Below are 21,967 nucleotides of genomic sequence, written 5' to 3'. Positions count from 1 at the left end.
CACTCTTTTAATCACGCTGCATGGCAATGAGAACGACTGCTTTTATAAGAATACTTTTTCCAATGTCTTGTACTACTCTACTTATGCTTTGCAAAAATAACCTACACTGTCATAACTAGCATCTGCCAAAACTCCATCAACGCCGCCACATGCCTGTTTCTGCCTTGCTCCTTTTTTGGCTCCACATACTACAACCCTCTAATCAGACGCCTTGCGCTTCTTCGACTTGCTCTTCTCAGCCTTCGCCGCCGGGACAGGCAGCTCATCAACGACGCTCTTAGCCGCCTCCGACTTCTGCTTCTTCAGCTTCTCCTTCCTCAACGCAATCTCCTTATCCAGGTTATTATCATTGCTCTCCAGAAGCACCTTCTTCTCTCTCTTCGCCTTCTTATCGGTCTTTGGCTCCTCGGTCTCCTCACCCGCGACCCGCTTCCTCTTCTTCCCAATATTCGCCTCGGCCACCTCCTCCGCCTCCTCCACCTCGTCCTCAAGCACATCGTTCTCGTCAACCCACAGCTCGTCAGCAAGCCAGATCGGCAGCGCCGCCGTGGTCGGGCCCTTGATGTGCAGAGCGCGCACGCCTCTCCACTTCTGCGGCACGAACTTCTCAATTATCTCCTTCACAGCCGCCTCGACATTATCAGCCACATCCTGTGCCTTCCAGCCCGCAGCCGCAATGCGCACTGAAGTCTGCGTGCTGGGCGACAGCGCAACCAGCGCACCCGACAAAGCCTTCTCGACCTCCTTCGCCAGGAGCTTGGGCTCAATCAGGGTCTTTTCAGCGCTCTCGCGCTGGGCCTTGGGGATGTGCTTGCCCACCGCGCGCGGGGCGGGAGCCTGCATGTTGACTGGGATTGGGCGCTTGGTGGTAGTCTTGTAGAAAGTCTTCCCGAGGGTCTTTGGGAGCTGGGTGATGATGCGGTCGTCGGCGAGGAAGAACTCGTGCTCAGCGAACAACTGGCGCTGCGCCTCGTACTGGTGGTACTTGGCCTTGATCTTTTTGAGGCCGATGACGCGGGTGATGCGTGCGCGCAGCTCGGCAGGGAAGGCGGGCGAGGCGACGATGTCCTTGTACGCGCGCTGGGGGTCGGCGGTGATCAGGCAGATGGTGGTGGTGGGGGAGGAGTTGAGGGAGTGGGGGAGGGCGATCTTGCCGGGCTTCAGGCGCTTGGTGTCCACGATGTGCTTCTTGGTGGTGATGTTGAGCCAGATGGGGATTTGGTCGAGGTCGTCGCTGTCTTCTTCATCGTCGCCGGCTAGTAGGTCGCGCTTTCCGGATTTCTCGGCGGAGCCTTTCTCGGAGGTCTTGATGTGCTTGATGAGAGCTTTTGAGGCTTTCAAGGTCTGCGAAAAAGATGTTAGAAAATCTGGATCCTTATGAAGCATTCAGTGGGGGGAATTGGTAAATACCTGCGCAGAGTTAAGCTGGTACGGCGATCCAGATTCCACCTTAGTGGTGAGAGTGGTAGATTTAGGTGCCATTTTGAGGTATTCGGGGTGGTTATTTAGGATCAGAGTACTCTGATCTCGGCCTCAAATGATAAACTTTAAAGTTTTTGGATGGTTGAAATTTCTACCGAAGATGATTGCGCAGATGGTGTATGTGGTTGGCCGTAATTTGGGGGTTAGCGCAAGGCTGTCAAAATAGCTTCCAGATCGAAAACAAACCTCGGCCTTGTTGTGCCTTGTCCCCTGTGGATAGCTTCACCCATCACGTCCATAACTCCACAAACACCATGCACAGTGAAGGAGGTCAAAGACATTTATTGATCCCTTTTGAGGTTTGTGCCTAAATATCAACTTTGTTGCCGTTGCAGAGCTCACCAAAAGGGGTTTGCTGGCCTTTGGATCCATCACCATCAAGGTATCTATTATAACACACGACAGGGACGATATCTATATAAAATACCGTTTCAATTACGGTTACTCCTCATAGCCCGGCTCAACTATCGTGCAATCTCAGAGAGAAGGCGACCTAAGATCCTCCTTTCGTCAACCACAGGGCCCATATCAAGGCGTAATATCGGCTCAAGACGCGTCGCAGAAAAGGCTCAATAAGAGCAAAGTGGGACCCTCTGGGGGGCATAAAGCTACCGCGAACGATGAAAAAGCTCAGTCCACCAGCAGACGTGCATTAAGGTATAATTATGTCTTACGGGAGTGTCTTCTAGTAATCAGACACGCGAGACCTTCTGGGCACTCAAACTACAGGTTTTCCGTTCGCAACTGCAGGCCATGGGTCGCTAGAGGTAAGACGTCTAATAGCTGGTTATGAAGTCTCAATCGTGCATATGCCCCATCGGCGCGTAGAAACACTTAGGGGTCCTCACCGCCCTGCACACGGAGCGGAGAGGCACTTGCATCGCACATGAGGAAGGGCACGAATTGAGTATAATGCATCGGTATGTAAAGTATTGTGTCGTGGAAATGTGTAGGTATCGCGACTTTTTTGGGTCAGGAGGTTGGGCAGGATGGGGCTATGAGAGTGGAGCGTTGCCGAAGCGCGTCTGAGTCTGTGGAATCAGTGGAATCAGTGGAATCACGAACATCTGAGATGCGTCTCAGGAGATGTGCGTAGGTGTCTGGGCCCCTTAATGACAGTTATAATGTGAATCCTGCTGCTTGCATCCTAAAGGGAGCTCCAGGGAGAGACACAGGACAGGACCGTGGAAGCTGTAAAAATGGTAGAAGTGCACGATCTCGGCGGAAGAGAACAGGAGGATACGCCATCAATTGGGGCTTTCCAGTGCCAATTCAATAATGTCTGGAATTTCTCGGATGCCGTCACAAATCCAATTCACTTCTTTATACACATTAATCCCTGGATTGACATTGCTAAGTAGCTGTATAAAGGTATAAAGTGTACGCAGGGAGGAGCGTCGCTTCCTAGCGTAAAAACGCGCGCGGTGGGCGTACCGTGTTGGACCCAGCTTCTCACATAACTCGCACTGCTCCAATCTTTCGTGACCGCGACTCTAGCCCTCCCTCAAAACCCAGCAAGCGGCCTCTATTTCCCGACCTCTTTCTTGACCTTCTTCTTACTGTTACTGCTGTCGTATCTTTGATCTGGTATTTTGATCATTGTGTGTTTGTACATTATTTGTTCCGTCGCCTCTTACAAACTCCAACACATATCTTCTCGCGTGCCCCCACCAGACCACGTATCGCGTCGAGACGCGGTTGCAGGATCTTTCCACCACAACTTCAGGAAATCCCGATCTTGGGAAGAAAACCGTGGACATGATGGAAGAGAGCCCATTGAAGGTTAACATGCTTCCAACACTGCCTCCAGTGGCCGGTGTGAAAAGGCCTGCTCCTTCCCTGCTGCCAGCTTTCGAGCCGCTATCCTCGTCGCCTGGCTTCCCACGACCAGCGAAACGTCAAGCACTCTACTCTCCTTCTCAGCGAAATGCATACTCGAAGTATCCTACTCCGGTCCCAACCTCCACCACCGGTATCTTGTCCTCATCTCCGCCCAGGGTCCAAAACAAGCCATCGATCCAACGACGCCAATCCATGCACTCGGAGCGAGCACCACTTTCTGCTGTCCCAACCGTCGTCCTCCCCGAAAATGGTGACGAGTTCCTCATGGGAAGATCGCGCAATTCATCGCAATACCAGCTCTCAGCCAACAAGCTCATCTCGCGAATCCACGTCAGAGCGCGTTTTATTGCCGCGACTTCGTCTCTCGGAACAAGCAAGGTTGAGATAATATGCAATGGCTGGAATGGAATGAAGGTGCACTGCCATGGACGCAGCTGGGATTTGGCGAAGGGCGACAGCTTCACGTCGGAAACGGAATCCGCAGAGATAATGCTGGATGTACAAGACGCACGCGTTTTCGTCGCGTGGCCTCGGCGCCGCCAAGCTGCTTCGGAAACTACTTCCGCTTGGGATGAACTGGACTCTCCGAGGAGACAGGGTGCTCTGGTCGGCCTGGGCGTGGCTATGCCATCGAGCCCCTTGAGAATGGGACAACGCCTTGTATCGCCCGTATCGCCGACTCCAGCAGGCAATTCCACCAGTGGCAATCTGCCAAACATTTTCTCCCAAAGCCACTCCACCAATGCCACAGTTGAGGTCTATGAAGACGCGAGCTCCGATGCAGAGCCAGAGGTCAAGCTGCAATCGCCGCAGGAATTGGAGCCATTTGCAGACTTGAGCGCCAGTCAATCGAGCGAGTTGAGCGGCGCAGGCGAGGAGGACCCGGATGAGGAGAACGACCCAATTGTGCACTCTTTCGGTCCCTTCGGTGCGGATATTTCTTCCAGAATGGCTGCTTTCACTGCGGGTGAGACGCCACAACTTGAATCTGGCCGTGCATCGCAAGAATCGTCCGCTGCATCTTCTCCATCCCCAGAAAAACGCTCAGAGTCGGAATCCACCAACAATGCTGAGCCAAAGCCATTCGTGAACCATGTAATCAACCAGCTCGCCTTCTCCCGCCTGTCTTCGACGCCGCTGTCCGTCATCCTCAACAACCTACCTTCCGATTTGAGGGGCATCAGTGATTCGCACCCAGAGAACAAAGGCCTGACCAAGGAAGAGCTTCACCGCGCCCTCACAGCAACCACCTGCGTCGGCGAGATCCACCGTGAAGGAAAGGATGCTGCAGGAAAGCAACTAGAGAGCGAATACTATTACATCCCAGATGAGGATGTGGATGAGAGCCGTAGGGCTGCTGTTGTTGACGGGCTGAGGAAGCCGTCGTTGAGAAACTGCCGTAAATCACACAAGGTATGTTCATTGTTTGCCCTCTCTTTTTCGACCAGCAACTAACCAGACGCAGCAATATTACTGGAAGAAGCCAAGAACGCCATGATTGAGAGCAAGTGAATGCTGCATATCTCGAGCGGCAACCGATCCGACTTACTGTATATGAAATATGGCACCTAGGCCAGAACCCTTACCGTCAGAGTTTATTACCACACCAAGCTGCATAGCCAAGGAGTTTTTGTTTGATTTTTTATTTCCGTTTGCGCGCGCGTCAATACCATGGCGGCGGTGGTCTCTCCAATAATCGCAGGTGTAGGCGGACATTAGTTTACTTGAGAGTAACTCTTGTAGAAAGAATAGGGGGTCGAATTCAAAGAGAAATTCCGATGAAAAGCGATGACTTGATGATGATATAAATGAGCGACTTGAGATAGATAGCCCTTGTTGCCTTGTTTCTGAGAAAAAGACGTTCCCGTTTGCTGGTTGCGCTAAAACATTATGGGAAAGCTCTTATCGGCTTCCGACGCTTATCGAAGAGAGTTCCCCGCACTAGATGGTTAGCGCAGTTGTAATGGCGCGCTAGTCCCGATTAAGTAAGTCTCACGTAACTGACAACGTCACTGGTCGTATTTCGTATTTCCAATGTTTCGAAGCCAGGATAGTGGTGGCTTCGACAGGAAGCAATTCAACGGTTTGTAGTCGTCAATTTCCCTAAATACCGATCTTTGCATGACAACCTCTTCTCCTCCAGTTCTCCATCTCAAAGTGAATCAATTGTTTAATTTACCTATACTACCACCAGCAACCCCGCTACTCTGTAGGTTCTCATCTCCGACCCAACTCACGAAATCGACGCGTCCGAGCTAACATTCCTCCAGAAAACACACTTCTGCCAACCTTTTAACACCGCGTCAACACAACCATCACGAATCACAAACCAAACCACTACCATCCAAACCCGAAAATCCACCATGTCAACCCATCAAACTCACTCCTCCACCACCAAAACACCCCACGCCCCCCTCTCCGTCACACCCCTCGAACCTGACGCAAAAGCACCCATCCTCCGCTCCCCCCTCGACGACACATCCACAGACCCGCACTCCGCGGTCTACACATCGGAGCAGGCCCAGGGGCTGGCTCATCGCACTGCTGGTGAGGGGCCCGGAAGGAAAGAAGAGGGGAAGGAGGGGTGGAAGCCGAAGTATGGACGCACGCAGAGCTGGGATAAGCAGGATTGGAAGAGGGCGTTGCAGATGAGTGGGGTTGGGGGTGGTGAGAAGGCGGGGTTTTCGGAGAAGAATGAGGGTGGGCAGTAAGGATAAGGGATAGGAATGTTGAGATTGGGATATGGGCATGGGATTAGGATTGGGATTGGCTGGGCTATGGGAGGGTATTATGAGGTTATGATGGTCAAAATGGGCAAATTGCCGGATGGGTATGGACATAGGCATAGGCATGGCTTCCAACGGCTGACGGATATAATGTTTTATGGGCTTTGTGAATACTAGTGCCTCCCAAAGGCCTTACAACTCTGAATAAAATAAACTTTTCGGCTATCAGAACTATAATTCTCATATAACTACCCCTTGCCTACCAAATTAAAAGGCGGGTAGATGTAGTAGCCAGGCGAAACGTCTTGAAAGGCGGCTGGAAGGTAGGTCGAATTAATATTGCTAGTGAGGAAAGCAGAGGACTATATTTTAGGAATACTATGGGCGATGGGGCTGTTTTAGGCACAACTCTTAAGCTGCGTCTATAAAATAAAATATACTGCCCTCGAAATTCAATCGCCATACGATCCTAAAATCCCATATTCGCTCCGATCGTGCCCAGGCTCGTGCCCAGATCCAAACGTGGAGTTGTAGGTGGATCTATCAGGACCAGAGTGTGCTGGGAGCGATTACATCACAACCCCTCCATCCCCTGTGCCTGGGCCAGACTTTGAGAATTAAAGCATTCCAACACACGCCTTGCCTATTGGCATTACCTCAAGACATATGCAAGTCTCGAGCAAGGACGCACATTATAAGATAGAACAGCTTTATACTTTCCAGAATGGAAAGCGGAACACCGATCGCTGGTGAGCAAGCGCCATTGGCGTTTGCGAGAAGTTACGATAACCCCATCGGGCCACAAGTCCAACCTGTCCAGGCCATAAACCCCATCGCTACAGCACCAGAGGACCAGCCAACAAACAGCCATGCCCTCGCAGCCACTGAGCCCGAGGAAAAGGGGTATGCGCAAACCCACAGCGCATCCTCGGTGCGCGATCTGGGATGGCACAACGACTCTGGCTCTATCCCGCGCCCCCTTATCGCTGGCCTCCCCAACGACGACCTCTGGGTGCTCCTGCGGCGTTTTAATAAGGTAACCCTTCCTCCCCGTCCCCCTTTCCGACCTCACCACTAACCCCCCGTCCAGCAAATCCAACATGTCAAAACAACCCCCACATCCCCCATGGACGCCCTGGACCTAAACATCTCCCCCATCGAGGAATTCTCTCCGGATAAGCTCCGCGCCAACATAGAGCGCCTCTACATGACCCTAATAGTCGGCATCATGACGGCCGTAAAGCACATCGCGCGTCTCCGCTCCTGGCGCGAGCAACCCCGCACGATGGCTTTCCTCGCTGTCTACGGCGTGGCGTGGGTGTATAACCTGCTCGTGCCTACCATTGCCGCCTTCATGATGGTCCTTACCCTCGTACCGAGCACAAGGGAGATTGCGTTCCCACCAGCGCCGATAGCGTTGATTGACTCCTCGAGTGGGGGCGTCAAGAGTCCTGCTGCGGGGATACTGGGGAGTGATGACTCCCTTACCGGCGCGCCTGAAAGCCACCCTGGGGAGGCAGTCGAGCAGGAAGCCTCAAACTTCGTAACGGCCTTCTCAGCTATTGCTATTAGTAGCGCTGCAGGAAAAGGGAATCAACCCCCTCCCTCGTCCTCCTCTTCTGCTGAAGGGAAAGAAAGCACACTCGACGCCGCAGTCCCCGACCCAACGGAAGCCCCCCTCGAAGCCGCGGATGCGCAGACGAAAGCCGCGGGAGGGAAACCCGGCAGCAAGGGCGATAAAACGAAAGAGCCCATGTCAGCAGCGATGTGGGCGAAAGCGCGCCCTGTCATGCGCGCTATTTCCGATACGACGGATACCTACGAGCGACTGGCTAACGCTTTATCTCCCACCGCGCCATTCCCATTGCTCGCGCCGCGGCTAAGACTCGCTGCTATCCTGTCCCCGCTATTGATGGTGTCGTTGTTTACCAGCGCGCATGCGGTTGTGAAGGGGACTTCTTTTGCGGTTGGATTTGGGTTTTTTGGGGGGCCGGTCATAGAAAGGGCGATTGGGTGGTTGGATGCTAAGAATCCGGATTGGCAGCGCATGTTGAAGTTGAGGAATTCGTTGCTCAAGGGCGTGCCGACGAATGCGCAGTTGATGATTACCTTGTTGAGGGTGGGGGAGAAGCATAATGCGCCCTTGCCGCCGGCGCCGGAGGGGCATGAGGAGCTGCGTGATGTCCCGCATGATACGGCTGGGGAGGATCTCGAGCATTTAGGTGAGTTTCTTGGCCCCATTACCCCTTTAGATCGAGAGAGAGTAGCTGAAGCTAACAACCTAGATGCCTCCCAATCCGAAATCGACGCTGCCGTCAACCCCTCACCATCACTGGAGGCCGAAAAAGAAAAAGCCAAAAAAGAAGAGAAAGAGAAGCCCAAAAAGCGCGGCCGCCACTTCGTCGCCTTCCTCCGCAGAACCGTCCGCGGCGGCGTGGAGACTATGATTGGTGCCGACAGGCTTAAAGCCGCAGCCGGTGCACCGCACGCTAAGAAGCGGTTAGGCATTGTCCCATCTTCCCCTCTTCCACCTGCGGGGCCGAGGAGTTTTCCGGCTAGGTATAAGGGGTCGAGAGGGTGTGCTGTTCTTGACACGGACGGCCCGAAACCGGTACTGAGGTGGACGAAAGAGGGGGGGGATAAGGGGTGGAGTGTTGATGTTAGGGGGATTAAAGAGGTGAAGAAGGTTGGGGGGTTGGGGTGGGGAGGGAAGATGGTTGTGGGGTGGGCGACGGGGAGGGAGGTTGCGGATGGGATGGTGGTTGTGGGGGCGGAGGGGGAGTTTTTGTTGACGGCGGTGGGGATGAGGGATGAGCTTTTTAATAGGGTTGTGGCGGTGGGGGATCAGATGTGGGAGTCTTGGTAAGGGGGTTGTTGTCTGGTTTGGTGTTTTAAGGGGGGCTTGTTAGGGGGTAATGGGCGGAGGGAAAGTAGAGAAATGGGAACGTAGGATGGCGTTTGTTTGGCTAGGAGGGTAGAGGTATAGTCAACTTGGCTGAATATAAGATACTAGTAAATTATAACTAGTAGAGTTATCTCTTGTATCTCTTGCTCTAAGTAATTTGCCTAGTTATTATGCACGCCACAGGTAAGCAAGCAACCTTTATTTTAAGGGCAAAAGATCCATATACCGTGCAGGTAAGTGAAAAAGATTAATATACCCTGTACTAACTATTAATAGGATTCCACTTTACGCGTCGCGCGTCCACCTCCTCCCTCCACGGCGACCTTCGGAAGCACTCGACGAGGCGTCTCTCCCTCCCTCCCTCTCCCTTTGGCCGATATGGCCTCGCTCGCAGGGCTCTCGGTCCCCTCGGATAAGGCCGAGTTTCTCGACCTCGACGCCCTTGTTCGGGCCCTTGATGACTGGGCTGTCAAGGGCAAATTCTCCTTTCGGACGGAGAAGAGGGAGGCTACAAAGGCCTCCTTCATCTGTGCAGAGAAGGAGGATGGGTGTAGCTGGCGATGCCGAGCTACACCCACCTTTTACGATGATGATAAGGAGCCCTCGTTATAGGCCCTTACCATTATCGAGCCAGAGCACTCCTGCGTCGGCCGAGAAGTGCGGAAGTTTGCCTTTCGTTAAAGAATGCTTGGCTGGATCCGGTGGTCTATCGTCACCTGAATGTGACGACGAAGACCACCCCAAAGGAGATTAAAGATCTCCTCTGCGTGATTTGCGGAGGAGATTGACTGCAAGAGGGCGCAGGAATGCCGCCTGTGGCATTCCTGCGCCCTCTTGCTCCAAGCTGTTGCCAGTCTACAAGGAGCTCCTTAAGAGGGAGTCTCCTAGGGCACATGTGGATCTCCTTCGGGATATCCACATGCGCTTTAAGCGCATCTTTGCTCGGTTTCGAGGGGCACGTTTACTCTTTGCCGCCAGCTGGTAGCAGTGGACGGGACCTTTTTAAAGGCCCATTTTATCCTTACGTTACTGCTCGCCGTTGGCAGATGCTAACGGCGAGCTTGTCCCTCTTGCGTGGGCGGTGGTGGAGTCAGAGAACGGGGAGTCTTGGGGGTGGTTCTTAAACCACCTCCGTTGGGCTCTCCCTAAGCTCGTGATAGAGGAGAGCACCCTTGTCTCTGATAGAGACAAGGGGCTTCGCGAACTGCAACCTCCTAGTCTTGTGTAGTGCCTTGCCAGCTCGTTAGTGGCTTTGGCATAGAGGCAGAGAGGGCTTTGGGAGGGAGGGTGGTAGTGGCACATTGCTGCCACCACCTTAAAGAGAACTTCACGGAGAAGTTTGGAAGGGCGCTGCAGCCCCTTTTCTGGGCTGCAGTACGGGCCAAGACGAGGGCTGCCTGGGATAGCGCCCTCGAAAAGGCGGCTTGGAGGCGGCTCTTTACCTCGATCAGGCTGAGCCTAAGACTTGGGCAGAGGCTTGGTTTCGTGGCGGTCGATTTGGCCACGATACTAGCAACATTGCGGAGAGCCTAAATCAGGTTCTCCGCATCGACCGGGAGCTCCTCCCAATTGTGGACCTCCTTGATGCCATCTGGCATCAAGTGATGGAGAAACGGGGGCAGAGGTTACTGGCAGCAACCTCTGCCATTACTGAGGGCCGGTTGATGACTCCGTTCGTGGATGCCAGGATTGAGGAGGGGAGAGAATTGGCCCAGAGCAACCGGGTCCAGATCTCTTCCCTAACAACGGGGAGGGCGGTGCAGCCAGACGGCACCATCCACCTCGTTGATACGGCGGCAGGAACATGTTCCTGCCGCCGTTATTAGTGTAATGGCATCCCTTGCGGGCATTCTATGACACTGATCTTTGCTAGAGGGGGGCAATTAGCCCCCTTTCTCCCTGTTACAATGTCAGCTGCCCAATGGGCAGCTGCCTACGTTGTTCCTCTTACTCCGATTGATATATCGGAGCTAGAGGTTAATGCGCAGGACCCGTGTGATCGGATGATCACACGGGTCCCGCGCGGGAGGCCTAGGAAGGAGAGGATTCGGCGAGAGGATTGCCGTCGATCTCGACGGCAAGATCCCCTTGTTGTCCGCTCTCGCTGCGGAACCTGCGGCAAGGCAGGGCACAATGCCCGGCGCTGTCGCCAGCCTCATCAATGAGGTTGGCGAGCTTAACTGGCCGTTACGGCCGTTTACACAGGTGGATTTTTTTTTGCCGGGGGGGGTTACGGAGGACTACGGCTTGGGGGGGGGGACTGGAGACTGGGGGGTTGCAGGGTATATAGATCTTTTAAAAAATATACAGGGTATATCGATCTTTTTACGCGTTATACGGGGTATATGGAACTTTTGCCCTTATTTTAATCACGGTTGCTGTAAACACTAGCTGTTGCGTGCAGTCCATCTTTACAAGAACCTGGAGTACCACGTCCATGGTTCCTGCGAAGTCTGTGTTCCCGCATTTCTCGTCCAACGTGCTAAAGCCCCACGTATGTCCTTACCATGCTGTCGCTACCTCCGTAATTCTCCCCTAGTCCCAAACAAGCATCAATCTAAGGCTGCTGAGTGGTGGGTATAGCATACTCATTCTGCCTCTGGATTGCTCTATTCCGTTATTGCGTAAAAGATCCCAAGCCTGCTAAGAAGCGAGCTTTAGCTGACGCAGGCTCATTTAGGCAAAACCTAGAGAGTAGTGGTAGTTTCTAGTGCAAAAGGGGATGGGAGAGCCATTCCCCCCCCTAAATACCTCCCTCCCCTAACTACCCTCAAACACTCCACTCTACCGCAAAACACCAACATGAACAATGAACCCCTCTCCTCCCCTTAACCCCACCCCCGCAACCTCATCCGGAACCCTCCACACGCGGAACGACTCTTTAAACGCAGCAAGCCACCCGTTAAAGACCTGGTCTGAGCGTAGCTGTTGAGCTATAATACAAACAGTCTTTCCCTCTACATTCCCCAATCCTGCTGCTTCACCACCTCCGCTGCCGCTGTTGGTGTGGGCATCGGAGCTGCTGCCGCTGTTGCTGGTGGTTATGGTTGTGTCGTCGCCATCGCGGTGGGCGTTTCTCTCTCTGTCACGCAACCGACAGGCATCAACACAAGCTTGCACAAGCGGATCGATTAACGCATCGTTGTATATGCAATCACACGCAATCACCGCGTCAAAACTCCCTCTGCCCGGAAGCAGGCCCGCTACCTCATCTGTCTCCCAGTCTAGCGTCTTGATCTGAATATTCGAGTCCCCTTCCCCTCCTTCTCCACCCTCACCGCTCTCTGCCGCTGTAGTTTGAGCGGCCCCGCGCTTGGCTTTAGATTTTGCTTTTGATTTCGACGAATTATTGTTATTGCTAGATTTCGGTTTCCTAGAGAGGGAGGGAAGGTTGGAAGAGATATTCTGCCTCAGCAACTTTAGGACGTAGGATTGGTCAGTGAGTGTGTAGGAGCTGACACTTGGGGATAGGGCCAGGGCGATTACCCCGGAGATACCAGAGCCGAGTTCGAGGAGGGTGGAGGAGGGGGTGAAGATTGAGTGCGTGGTAAAAGGGTTGGTGGGGGAGGAGAGCCAGGTTGCGACTAGGGGGGTGATTTTCCAGAGAACTGTGTGGGGTTAGCTTTACGCTGGAAGGATTAAAAGAAGGAGAAAAGTACCTGCACCTGTAGTGCCGCCGCCGCGGGTGGAAGAGAGGATGGTAGGGGATTGGTGGATAGTGAGGTCGCGGCCGGCAATGGTGAGGTCGATTGAGGTGGCGGATTGGTCGACGAAACCTAGGTTCTGGGAGGGAATGGGTTGGGAGAAGAGGAGGAAGGATTCTAGAGGGGGAGGTGGGTGTTAGTGAGGTGGGGGTAGGGGAGGGGAGGAAAGTGAGGAGGAGGGGGGGGAATGATTGGGGAAAAAAAAGTGCTTTGTATGGATGAAAAGATGGAGAGTAAGGAGAGTAAAGAGGGGCTTGCCTTCTTCCGCATCTTCAATCTCGTCCCCGAGGGCTCGAAGGAGGGATTCGACCGTCATGTGTATGTGATGCTGTGGATGTTAGATATCCTAGCATCTTTCTCTTATCAAGATCACGACGAGGGCATAATGTGAACGAGGCTGCACAAGCTTACAGCCTCGTCACGTGTAACCAAGGACTAGCATGAGGGAACAAAGTTATCCCACCCATACGCTAATCTTGTCACGTGCTACCAAGGCCAACGACCTAGGATCTGGGGAAGAGAGGAAGAGAGGGGCCGGGTATAACAGGAGGTCCAAGTGCAGGCTCGGCTTCCTGTGTCTTTTTCTGTGTCTCTTTCACTCGTAGGTGGGCGATGCATACGGGGTTTAGCGAGGGGTTGACCACGAGGGACCTTGGCAAGACGACGTGGGCCTCGGCTACCTCCTAGGTACGGGGAAGCTCGGCGGAGGATTTGCTGATAGGGATGGGGTGTATTGTAGATGTAGATCCGCTGTTGATCCCCGGCGTAAGGCCGCATTTTGTGGGTGTTGGTGCAGGGGATGGTTATTCTTGAGATTTTTCTGTAAACCGAAGCTATATACTGTTTTCTATAGGGAGTCGATGGCTATATATGCATATGCAAGGCTGTGTCGTTCTTTCCTAGTTTACGGGTATAGGTGTCGTGACTTCTCGGCCAAGAGTTGGCCTGGCCGCCTCTCGCCTGTTGAGCTGGGGTTGCTCTTACCGAGAGAGAAGCGAAGAATGCGGAGAGCCGGGGAGGTGTGCGCACCTGTGGCTTGCCGTATTTTAGTGTCTTAGTTTGTAATGCAGGCTACCTGTGTAGATACTGTATCTATACACTAGGTAGTGTAGGCATGTCCACTACTAGTGATCGCCGCAGAAATGGCTTGGGTGGGGTAGAGGGACCGAGCTGGCCGCTGGGATGGCTGTAGACTTGGTATCCCTATTGCTCCTTAGAGAAGAAACAGAAGAACCACTACTAGCTCTCTGTATAGCATCTCAGTCTTCATTCTAGAGTACCTAGAGCCTACTAGGTAGCCATAGCACAACCCTCGCCCCCGCTCCAGTACATACCAGAGTACATATGCAGCTACAATCTAAAGCATACGGCGGCAATATACTTGACGTTGCTATGCCCAGCCTCTTTTAGGTCCAACCCAAGCCCACAGCCCCCAAGCCTCTTACAGCCATTACAGCCACTAGAACCACTATATCCAACAGAGTGCTTTGATCTGCTCTATTACTCTAATAGGGTCCAGTTAGACGACGAGCCCTATCGCTAAAGATTCATCATACGGGTGATTTAAGCTGATAGGAATTCCCTCTCTAGTCCCATCTCTAGGTAACTACCCTATTGAGTGTAGTCCTAAGTGATTTGACGCTTTATATGAACTATATAGCTGCTGTAAACCCTCCTATTATAGACACTATAGACACTATAGACACTATAGACAGTCCTCCTCTAACCTCCAGGCGGCACCACTACTAAACGACTAGACCACAGTTGTAGTAGTGGTGGCTGACTTACCTGGCTACGGAAAGTGCGGGTTAACGTATCGCGTTACCCCAACAAACATCACAACATCCCTGCTCCTAGAGCTCCACCTCCCTTCAATACTGCTCCTACCCAACCGCCAAAAAACAGGGATCTACTTTGTAAACCGACCAAAACACCAGAGCAAGAAGGTACCTTTCCCCAAAGAGGCCATTATTGTTTGCTCCTTCCAGCTCCTGCCCACAAAACCCCTCTCCCCAATTACTCCTTCTCTTCCTCCTCGGCCCATCACAAGCATCATCATCATCATCTATCTGCACTTGATACTGTACGTGACTATAACCCATCGCCCCCATCTGCCTGACTTCTCCCCGCTAATACCTGTCTTTCTCTCCAGATACTGCGACGACTCTCTGAACTGAAGCTTGACCTCCCTCTTGCAAATAGCCGCCACAGCTCTCATCACTCATCACACACACGACAACCTTCACCATGACGGACGTCGTTTCCGAGCTCCCGCACATCAACGACCACCCGGAGCTGAAGAAGGCCACTGTCCAGCCACGCATCGTCAGGTCACCCCCATTCAGCAAGGAGGTCGAGGGCGCCACGCCTGTTGAGGGCGAGACACTTCCTCGCCGTAACCCAGATCTCCAGGACCGCCTCGTCACCCGCCCATTCCCCGATGTTGCCACACTCTTCGATGTTGTCAAGGTAGCAGCCCGCAAATATGGCAACGCAAAGGCCATCGGCACGCGCAAGCTTCTCAAGACCCATAAGGAGACCAAGCGCATCAAGAGGATTATCGATGGCGTCGAGACCGAGCAGGACAAGGTCTGGACATACTTTGAGCTCAGCGGATACACCTACCGCACCTTCATCGAGTACGAGAAGATGGTCATCGACATTGGCGCCGGCCTGAGGAAGCTCGGCATGGTCAAGGACAACCGCGTACACATCTTCGCCGCCACCAGCGCCCACTGGCTGGCCATGTCTCACGGTGCTGCATCACAATCGATGCCCATCGTCACGGCCTACGATACCCTGGGCGAGGAGGGACTGAAGCACTCTCTGGTGGCCACTGGCGCCAACGCCATCTTCCTTGACCCCCACCTTCTCCTCAACATCGTCAATCCGCTAAAGGAGGCCAAAGAGATCAACCACGTCATCTACAACACCGAGCACGACGTCAACCCAGCACATATCACGCGCCTGAAGGAGGCCCACCCCCACTTGACCATTCTCAGCATCGACAAGCTCATCGCGCTAGGCGCGGAGAACCCAGTCGAGCCAGTGCCACCCACTCCCGACGACCTCGCGTGTATCATGTACACCTCCGGATCGACGGGCACCCCCAAGGGTGTTCCGTTGAAGCACAAGAACGTCGTTGCCGCACGTAAGTTTCCCCAGCCGCTCAGTCTTCACACCAACGTTTGCTAATCCGAGCCCAGTTGCCGGCGTGAACGTTATTATCGAGAGATACATCGGCCCAGGCGACTCCCTGCTTGCATACCTCCCACTTGCTCACATTCTTGAGATGGTCTTTGAGAACTCGTGCTTGGGATGGGGTGGAACCATGTGCTACGGCAACCCCAAGACACTCTCCGACTCCTCTGTCAGAAACTGCAACGGTGACATCCGCGAGTGCAAGCCTACCATTCTCGTTGGGGTGCCAGCTGTATGGGAGACCGTCAAGAAGGGCATTGTCGCCAAGGTCAACGCCGGGAGCCCCATCGTGAAGATCCTATTCTGGGGAGCCATGTCATTGAAGAGCATGATGATGTCTTGTGGCATCCCGGGCGCTGGCGTCCTCGATGCGGTTGTATTCAAGAAGCTGAAGGAGGCCACTGGTGGCAGACTCCGAATCTGCCTGAACGGTGGTGGGCCAATCTCCAAGGATACGCAGCGCTTCATCTCCCTCTCGATCGGCCCCATGATCAACGGCTACGGTCTCACCGAGACCTGCGCCATGGGCGCGCTTATGGATCCCATGAAGTGGACCGACTCGGCTCTGGGCGACATCCCCGGCTCCATCGAGGTCAAGCTCGTCGACTACCCCGAGGCCGGCTACTTCTCGACCAACAAGCCCTCGCCACAGGGTGAGATCTGGATCCGCGGGAACAGCGTGTTTGAGGAGTACTACAAGAACGAGGAGGAGACCAAGGCGGCCTTTGGCCCCGACGGCTGGTTCAAAACGGGCGACATTGGCGAGTGGGACACCAACGGCCACCTCAACATCGTCGACCGCAAGAAGAACCTGATCAAGACGCTGAACGGCGAGTACATTGCGCTCGAGAAGCTAGAGTCGGTGTACCGCTCAGCGACCGTCGTGTCCAACATCTGCATCTACGCCGATCAGCAGAAGAGCAAGCCCGTTGCAATCATTCTGCCTGCCGAGCCAGCGCTGAAGAAGCTTGCGGCGTCGATTGGCATCAAGGAGGGCAACCTCGAGCAGCTCGTGCATAATGCTAAGCTGCAGAGTGCGGTGCTCAAGGCTCTGCAGCATGCCGGTCGGTCTGGAGGGTTATCGGGGATTGAGATTATCAGTGGTGTTGTTATGTCGGATGAGGAGTGGACACCCCAAAACGTAAGTTTTCTATTTACCAATGGACGTTGATTACTGCGAAGGATAAAATACTAACGTATGGATTTTACAGAACTTCGTCACCTCAGCACAGAAGCTCAACCGCCGCCTCATCGTCGACACATACAAGAAGGACATTGACGCTGCTTACGCGAAGAACAGCTAGGTTTCATAACCTATGCCATGCCTTTACGTGTTTGGTGGGGGGTTGGGGTTGAGAAACGTAGTTTTTATTTTTGATACCTTTTGCTTTGAAGGGGGGAAAATTATATATGTTTTGTTTGAATGGGGACGTGGTGGAAGGGGAGAGTTGTTTGGAGGGGGTAGTTGGGGTGCGATGAGGGATGCGTTGATGATGGGAGGGGTTAATGAGACGTTTACTTTTTTGGTGACTTTCGTATGCGTTGGATAATTGCTGTCTGTTGTGACGTAAAGTGATGGGACTGGGCGAGATATCAAAGGTCAACAGTCACTCTCTCGAAAGGACAATAGTTATAGTACTTAATGAAATTCTTTCTTGAACATCAAACTAAACTAATTCTACACTCCACCTACAAAATCATTACACTCAGTTCTTCTCCACCAACTCGACCGCGGCGCTCGCCAGCGCCAACTTGCCCGTCTCCTTAACCTTGGTCTGGAAGATAACCTTATTCCCATCCTTCCACATCTCCGTAACAAGCGTCTGACCCGGCGTCACAGTACCCGCAAAGCGAACCTTGATATTCTTAAACGCACCATAAGTCTTGTAGACTGCCTTACCAGCAACACCGAAGAAGCACAGACCGTGGAGGATAGGCTCCTTGAAGCCTCCCATGGCAGCGAACTGGGGGTCGACGTGCAGAGGGTTGTAGTCACCGCTCAGACGGTAGATAGCCGCCTGCTCCTCGGTGGTCTTCTCCTCGACGACAGCGTCGGGGGCGCGCTTAGGGATGGCGTTGGCGGCGGTGGCGGCACCGCGGTCGCCTGCCTTGGGGTTGCCGCCGAAGCCGCCGGAGCCGCGGAGGAAGACGGTCATCTCGTTGTAGAAAACGTCCTTGCCGGTAGCCTTGTCAACGGTTGTTGTTGCGGACTTGACGACGGCGGCGGAGCCCTTGTCGACGACCTCGATGAGCTGGGGGTAGGAGACGAGGGTGGCGGAGGTGGGGATGGGGAATTGGCGGATCTCGAGGTATTGTTCGCCGTGGAGGAGCATCATGGGGTTGAAGTTGGGGACGATGGAGGAGAGGTCGTAGGGGGCCTCGGCGGAGAAGGGGGGGATGACGCCGAATGTTGGGAGGGCCTGGAAGTCCTGCGAGCCTTCGAAGATGTAGGGGAGCTCGGTGCGGAGGGCGCCGATGCCGAGGTTGTAGAGGGAGACGTCGCGCTCCTCGTAGGTGAAGTCGGTGCCGGAGGCTTTGGCCTTCTTAGCCTCCTCGATGGCGGCGAGGATCTTGGGGTTGGGCTCGGACTTGCGGGCGGGCTTCTTGGCTTTCTACGAGGAAAAATGTTAGATAGTGGCCTGATCATAAGTTTGACATTTATTTTGACATTGAGTGCGTCTAGCTATCGTACAGTACATGAAGCGTCGTAAATGACAGATATGAACGACACACGCGCGCGAACAGCGCGCTCACACAAGACCTAGAAGAGGCTCATACCTTGTTGCTAGACTTGTTATCCATGTTGGCCATGATGCTTTTGAGGCCATCAGCCGGGCTGTCGGGGTGGTCTGCGCGTCCGTCGTTGAAGTCGGTGATGCGGGTCCACTGCGCGCGAACGGCCTCAGGGGTGAGGACGACGTCGACGGGGAAGCCGGCACCGCCGGCACGCTGCCAGCGGGTGCTGCCGACCCAGCCGGAGCCGACCTCGTAGAGGCCGCCGCTGGGGTTGGGGGTCTTGTCGCTGGCGAGCAGGACGACGAGAGGTGCTATATAGTCGGGCTTGAAGGCCTGGACCATCTCCTCGGGCATGACGGTGCGGGTCATGGCGGTTCCGGCGTTGGGGGCGATGGTGTTGACGTAGATGTTGTACTTGGCACCCTCACGGGCAAGGGCACGGGAGAAACCAAGGATACCGCATTTCTATAATAAAGTCAGGAGGGGGGTTTCGGTTATTAGAGGGGGTAAGCTTACAGCAGCGGCGTAGTTGGCCTGGCCGAAGTTTCCGTAGATACCGGAGGTGGAGGTGGTGTTGATGACACGTCCGTACTTCTGCTTAAGGAAGTATGGCCATGCGGCCTTGGTGACCTTGTAGGTACCGCGGAGGTGGACATCCATGACTGAGTCCCAGAGCTTATCATCCATGTTGGCGAAAGCCTTGTCCCTCAAGATACCAGCGTTGTTGACGATGACATCAATGCGGCCGAAAGCGTCAATGGCGCCCTTGACAACCTCCTCACCGTTCTCGCAAGGTGCCTTGACACCGACGGCGGTGCCGCCAAGCTTCTGGATCTCTTGGACGACGGTGTCTGGGTTGACAAGGTCGTTGATGACGAGCTTAGCGCCCAGCTTGGCGAATGCCAGGGCGTATGCGCGGCCAATGCCAGCTCCGGCACCGGTGATGAGGACGACCTTTCCGCTGAAGTCGAGGGCCTCAGCCTTGGGGGCGGAACGCAGCTTCATAGACTTGTCCAACAAGCTGAGGAAATCGGCGGGGCCGGACGGGTACTCGGCCTCCTTGAAGTTATTGACGTCGTCCCACTTGGCGAGCAGAGCACCTGCGGTGTAGGAATCATCAGCCTTCAGGAGAGCTCCCGAGGATCTCTCCCAGCGGAGCTTGGCGACGTGTCCACCGCCGACCTCGAAGATGGAACCGCTCTCCTCGGCGTCCTTGTCCACAAGGGTGGCCACGAGCGGCACAACCCACTCCGGCTTGAGGTTTGCGAGCATGTCCGGGGGCATGACGGTCTCGGTCATGCGGGATGCGGCAATTGGCGCAATAACATTGACCTTGATGTTGTATTTGGCGCCCTCCTTGGCCAAGGTCTCCGTGAAGCCAACCAGGGCAAGCTTGGCGGCGGAGTAGTTGGTCTGGCCGAAGGAGCCGAAGAGACCAGCAGCAGAGGCGGTGTTGATAACACGTCCGTACTTCTGCTTGCGGAAATGCGGCCATGCGGCCCTCGCGCACTTGTATGAGCCCTTAACATGGACGGCGATGATCAGGTCCCAGTCCTGGTCCTTCATGTTCTTGAAGCTGACATCACGGAGGATACCGGCGTTGTTGATGAGGACATCGATGCGGCCAAAGGTATTGATGGCGGTCTCAATGATCTTCTCACCGTCTGTGACACTGTTGTAGTTGGCAACAGCCTTGCCGCCAGCAGCCTTGATCTCCTCAACCACTACATCGGCAGCCTGGGGGTTGGTCAGCATTCAGTTCGCAGAGGGGCAAGATTGGAAATGACGCACTCTTGAGGAAGCTCCGCCGTCGCCCTTGAACGATCCGCCCAAGTCGTTCACGACGACGCTGGCTCCCCTTGAGGCAAAAAATGTTGCATAACTTTTACCTAATCCACCGCCTGCTCCTGTGACGACGACGACTTGACCGTCAAAACGAATTTGTTCAGTCATGATTGATTAGATGGGAGAGTTGTTGAAGTGTAAAAGGGTTGGCGTGCGAGGCTTGGGGTTTAATACATAATTTGGACCTCGGCCCACACCCACAGTCCGAACACCCCAGTCCGAGGGAAGTACCACGTGCATCTCCCAAACTCTCGACCGAGGGCAGAATGCGCTTTGTAATTCTTATTTTTGCGCATAACGATATTATGAATATAGCGATATTTGATTAGCTGTATTTGAAGGTTGCTGACGCTGGGTGGCAGCAACCTATGTTGGGTGATAATTGAGTCGTGACATTGTTTCTACATGTGCAGTGAGAGTACTCGTATGATGGCGGCTACGTCACCTAATCCCCCTGGACACAAGTTCCAGTATTCGGACACCAGTGTTCGAATACTGGAACTCGTCGATTTGTAGGCAATGGCATCCAGTCACAAGAATATTTAGAGAGCCTGTGGTGAACCCCAACGAGATGCCGTAAAAGATGATAGCGATCAGGGATGTCCTTCTCGAAAACGGGGCAGTTCCCTGATGGACAGGAATTCACAGCCAATTCGTTAACACAGCTCCTTATAAACTGGGGATCATCGCTCTCAGCGACATCACCGCGTATCACTTGGAGAAGATGATATGCTTCCTCCTGTTCGGCCGGAAGCAATTCTGGGTCGATGTTCGAATCATCGGCATCAAGACGGTCGGTAGCATTTGCATTGTCATTTTTGATAGGGTCGAAATCGACGTCCCCCATTTGCTGCTTGGATAGTATGTGATAGCATCGACAAGCCTGATCGAGACTTGTCCTCAAAGCATAAACACTTCTTTGGGACCACGATGTCTGGGTTTAAGGCTTCTTCTCTCCATTTCTGCCCCAAGTCACGATGAACACGCACGGTCTGCGACTCGCCTACGACCGAGTCCTGGATATTTCGCCGCTGCTAAATCAATATCCCTAGAAAGCAGTCGAGCGGGCTTCTGATATGGAGTAGGCGCGATCTGTAGTCCAAAGGGATCCTCACCCACACGCTCCACGGCCTTCTCCTTCTGGTTGAGAACGAAAATCGACTCCCTCTCGGCGTATTTTTCAGTTGTACCGCGTTGAAAAGCACCTTCCGAGTGACCCATAGCAGACGCCTGCTGCAATGTTCTCAATGTGCTTTAGTACCACGGCGTAGATCATGCGAGCATAAGGGATAGATAGAGCCACCAATAGGGCCTACTTCGCGGATACTGCATTCCAGCTGGTTGACATTGGCAGGCTTTGAAAAGTTGAGGGCAACACCCGAGTTCGTAATGGCTGGGATAACCGGCCAAGTGGGATTGACCCAGAATATCCTCCGCGACGGCTGTGCTGCTGCGTGTTCAAGGACTTCTTCGATTGTACGACCATATACTTGGCCGCTTCTCATGGCGTCAGCAGTACGCATATC

General features: G+C 53.8%; 9 protein-coding genes across 9 annotated transcripts; 5 read left to right on the top strand and 4 right to left on the bottom strand.

The window, feature by feature from the left end:
• Positions 1-59: 59 nt before the first annotated feature.
• On the bottom strand, positions 60-1,668 carry VC83_02148 (uncharacterized protein). The gene is made up of 2 exons (XM_024465816.1): positions 1,411-1,668; positions 60-1,344 (listed from the first exon to the last, which is right to left on the bottom strand). Exons 1-2 carry the CDS (start codon positions 1,480-1,482, stop codon positions 199-201), a joined length of 1,218 nt encoding a protein of 405 aa, XP_024326548.1. The 5' UTR covers positions 1,483-1,668; the 3' UTR covers positions 60-198.
• A 1,152-nt stretch (positions 1,669-2,820) lies between these two features.
• Positions 2,821-5,157, top strand: VC83_02147 (uncharacterized protein). Its single transcript, XM_024465815.1, has 2 exons — positions 2,821-4,737; positions 4,790-5,157. The coding sequence occupies exons 1-2, from the start codon at positions 3,241-3,243 to the stop codon at positions 4,820-4,822; spliced, it is 1,530 nt and encodes a 509-aa protein (XP_024326727.1). The 5' UTR covers positions 2,821-3,240; the 3' UTR covers positions 4,823-5,157.
• Positions 5,158-5,378: 221 nt separating this feature from the next.
• Positions 5,379-6,279, top strand: VC83_02146 (uncharacterized protein). Its single transcript, XM_024465814.1, has 2 exons — positions 5,379-5,533; positions 5,595-6,279. Exon 2 carries the CDS (start codon positions 5,688-5,690, stop codon positions 6,033-6,035), a length of 348 nt encoding a protein of 115 aa, XP_024326550.1. The 5' UTR covers positions 5,379-5,533; positions 5,595-5,687; the 3' UTR covers positions 6,036-6,279.
• A 48-nt stretch (positions 6,280-6,327) lies between these two features.
• Positions 6,328-8,916, top strand: VC83_02145 (uncharacterized protein; the record flags this gene model as incomplete). The annotated part of the gene is made up of 3 exons (XM_024465813.1): positions 6,328-7,086; positions 7,141-8,272; positions 8,336-8,916. Exons 1-3 carry the CDS (start codon positions 6,775-6,777, stop codon positions 8,914-8,916), a joined length of 2,025 nt encoding a protein of 674 aa, XP_024326551.1. The 5' UTR covers positions 6,328-6,774.
• A 209-nt stretch (positions 8,917-9,125) lies between these two features.
• On the top strand, positions 9,126-9,567 carry VC83_02144 (uncharacterized protein; the record flags this gene model as incomplete). The annotated part of the gene is made up of 2 exons (XM_024465812.1): positions 9,126-9,188; positions 9,232-9,567. The coding sequence occupies 2 exons, from the start codon at positions 9,126-9,128 to the stop codon at positions 9,565-9,567; spliced, it is 399 nt and encodes a 132-aa protein (XP_024326728.1).
• Positions 9,568-11,399: 1,832 nt separating this feature from the next.
• VC83_02143 (uncharacterized protein) lies at positions 11,400-12,999 on the bottom strand. The gene is made up of 3 exons (XM_024465811.1): positions 12,918-12,999; positions 12,615-12,776; positions 11,400-12,563 (listed from the first exon to the last, which is right to left on the bottom strand). Exons 1-3 carry the CDS (start codon positions 12,973-12,975, stop codon positions 11,740-11,742), a joined length of 1,044 nt encoding a protein of 347 aa, XP_024326553.1. The 5' UTR covers positions 12,976-12,999; the 3' UTR covers positions 11,400-11,739.
• A 1,480-nt stretch (positions 13,000-14,479) lies between these two features.
• On the top strand, positions 14,480-17,529 carry FAA4 (long-chain fatty acid-CoA ligase). Its single transcript, XM_024465810.1, has 4 exons — positions 14,480-14,742; positions 14,812-15,810; positions 15,866-17,001; positions 17,072-17,529. Exons 2-4 carry the CDS (start codon positions 14,907-14,909, stop codon positions 17,162-17,164), a joined length of 2,133 nt encoding a protein of 710 aa, XP_024326552.1. The 5' UTR covers positions 14,480-14,742; positions 14,812-14,906; the 3' UTR covers positions 17,165-17,529.
• Positions 17,530-18,453: 924 nt separating this feature from the next.
• FOX2 (bifunctional hydroxyacyl-CoA dehydrogenase/enoyl-CoA hydratase fox2) lies at positions 18,454-20,549 on the bottom strand (the record flags this gene model as incomplete). The annotated part of the gene is made up of 3 exons (XM_024465809.1): positions 18,454-19,061; positions 19,113-20,333; positions 20,388-20,549. 3 exons carry the CDS (start codon positions 20,547-20,549, stop codon positions 18,633-18,635), a joined length of 1,812 nt encoding a protein of 603 aa, XP_024326554.1. The 3' UTR covers positions 18,454-18,632.
• An 864-nt stretch (positions 20,550-21,413) lies between these two features.
• Positions 21,414-21,964, bottom strand: VC83_02140 (uncharacterized protein; the record flags this gene model as incomplete). Its single annotated transcript, XM_024465808.1, has 2 exons — positions 21,414-21,674; positions 21,758-21,964. 2 exons carry the CDS (start codon positions 21,962-21,964, stop codon positions 21,414-21,416), a joined length of 468 nt encoding a protein of 155 aa, XP_024326729.1.
• Positions 21,965-21,967: the final 3 nt, after the last annotated feature.

This window comes from Pseudogymnoascus destructans, assembly GCF_001641265.1.
Source record: "Pseudogymnoascus destructans isolate 20631-21 unplaced genomic scaffold scaffold_4, whole genome shotgun sequence".
NCBI lineage: Eukaryota > Fungi > Ascomycota > Leotiomycetes > Thelebolales > Thelebolaceae > Pseudogymnoascus > Pseudogymnoascus destructans.
Note: the sequence above shows the minus strand (reverse complement) of the source record. Positions and strands in the feature narration are given on the sequence as shown.

What these genes read in the sequence shown, in the direction of transcription:
- VC83_02148 (XM_024465816.1), bottom strand. Translation starts at nt 1,482, where the DNA reads ATGGCACCTAAATCTACCACTCTCACCACTAAGGTGGAATCTGGATCG. An exon ending in ACCAGCTTAACTCTGCGCAG is followed by an intron (nt 1,345 to 1,410) that starts GTATTTACCAAT and finishes TCTTTTTCGCAG; the next exon opens with ACCTTGAAAGCCTCAAAAGC.
- VC83_02147 (XM_024465815.1), top strand. Translation starts at nt 3,241, where the DNA reads ATGATGGAAGAGAGCCCATTGAAGGTTAACATGCTTCCAACACTGCCT. An exon ending in ACTGCCGTAAATCACACAAG is followed by an intron (nt 4,738 to 4,789) that starts GTATGTTCATTG and finishes AACCAGACGCAG; the next exon opens with CAATATTACTGGAAGAAGCC.
- VC83_02146 (XM_024465814.1), top strand. Translation starts at nt 5,688, where the DNA reads ATGTCAACCCATCAAACTCACTCCTCCACCACCAAAACACCCCACGCC.
- VC83_02143 (XM_024465811.1), bottom strand. Translation starts at nt 12,975, where the DNA reads ATGACGGTCGAATCCCTCCTTCGAGCCCTCGGGGACGAGATTGAAGAT. An exon ending in GATTGAAGATGCGGAAGAAG is followed by an intron (nt 12,777 to 12,917) that starts GCAAGCCCCTCT and finishes CTCCCCCTCTAG; the next exon opens with AATCCTTCCTCCTCTTCTCC. An exon ending in CGGCGGCACTACAGGTGCAG is followed by an intron (nt 12,564 to 12,614) that starts GTACTTTTCTCC and finishes AACCCCACACAG; the next exon opens with TTCTCTGGAAAATCACCCCC.
- FAA4 (XM_024465810.1), top strand. Translation starts at nt 14,907, where the DNA reads ATGACGGACGTCGTTTCCGAGCTCCCGCACATCAACGACCACCCGGAG. An exon ending in CAAGAACGTCGTTGCCGCAC is followed by an intron (nt 15,811 to 15,865) that starts GTAAGTTTCCCC and finishes ATCCGAGCCCAG; the next exon opens with TTGCCGGCGTGAACGTTATT. An exon ending in AGGAGTGGACACCCCAAAAC is followed by an intron (nt 17,002 to 17,071) that starts GTAAGTTTTCTA and finishes TGGATTTTACAG; the next exon opens with AACTTCGTCACCTCAGCACA.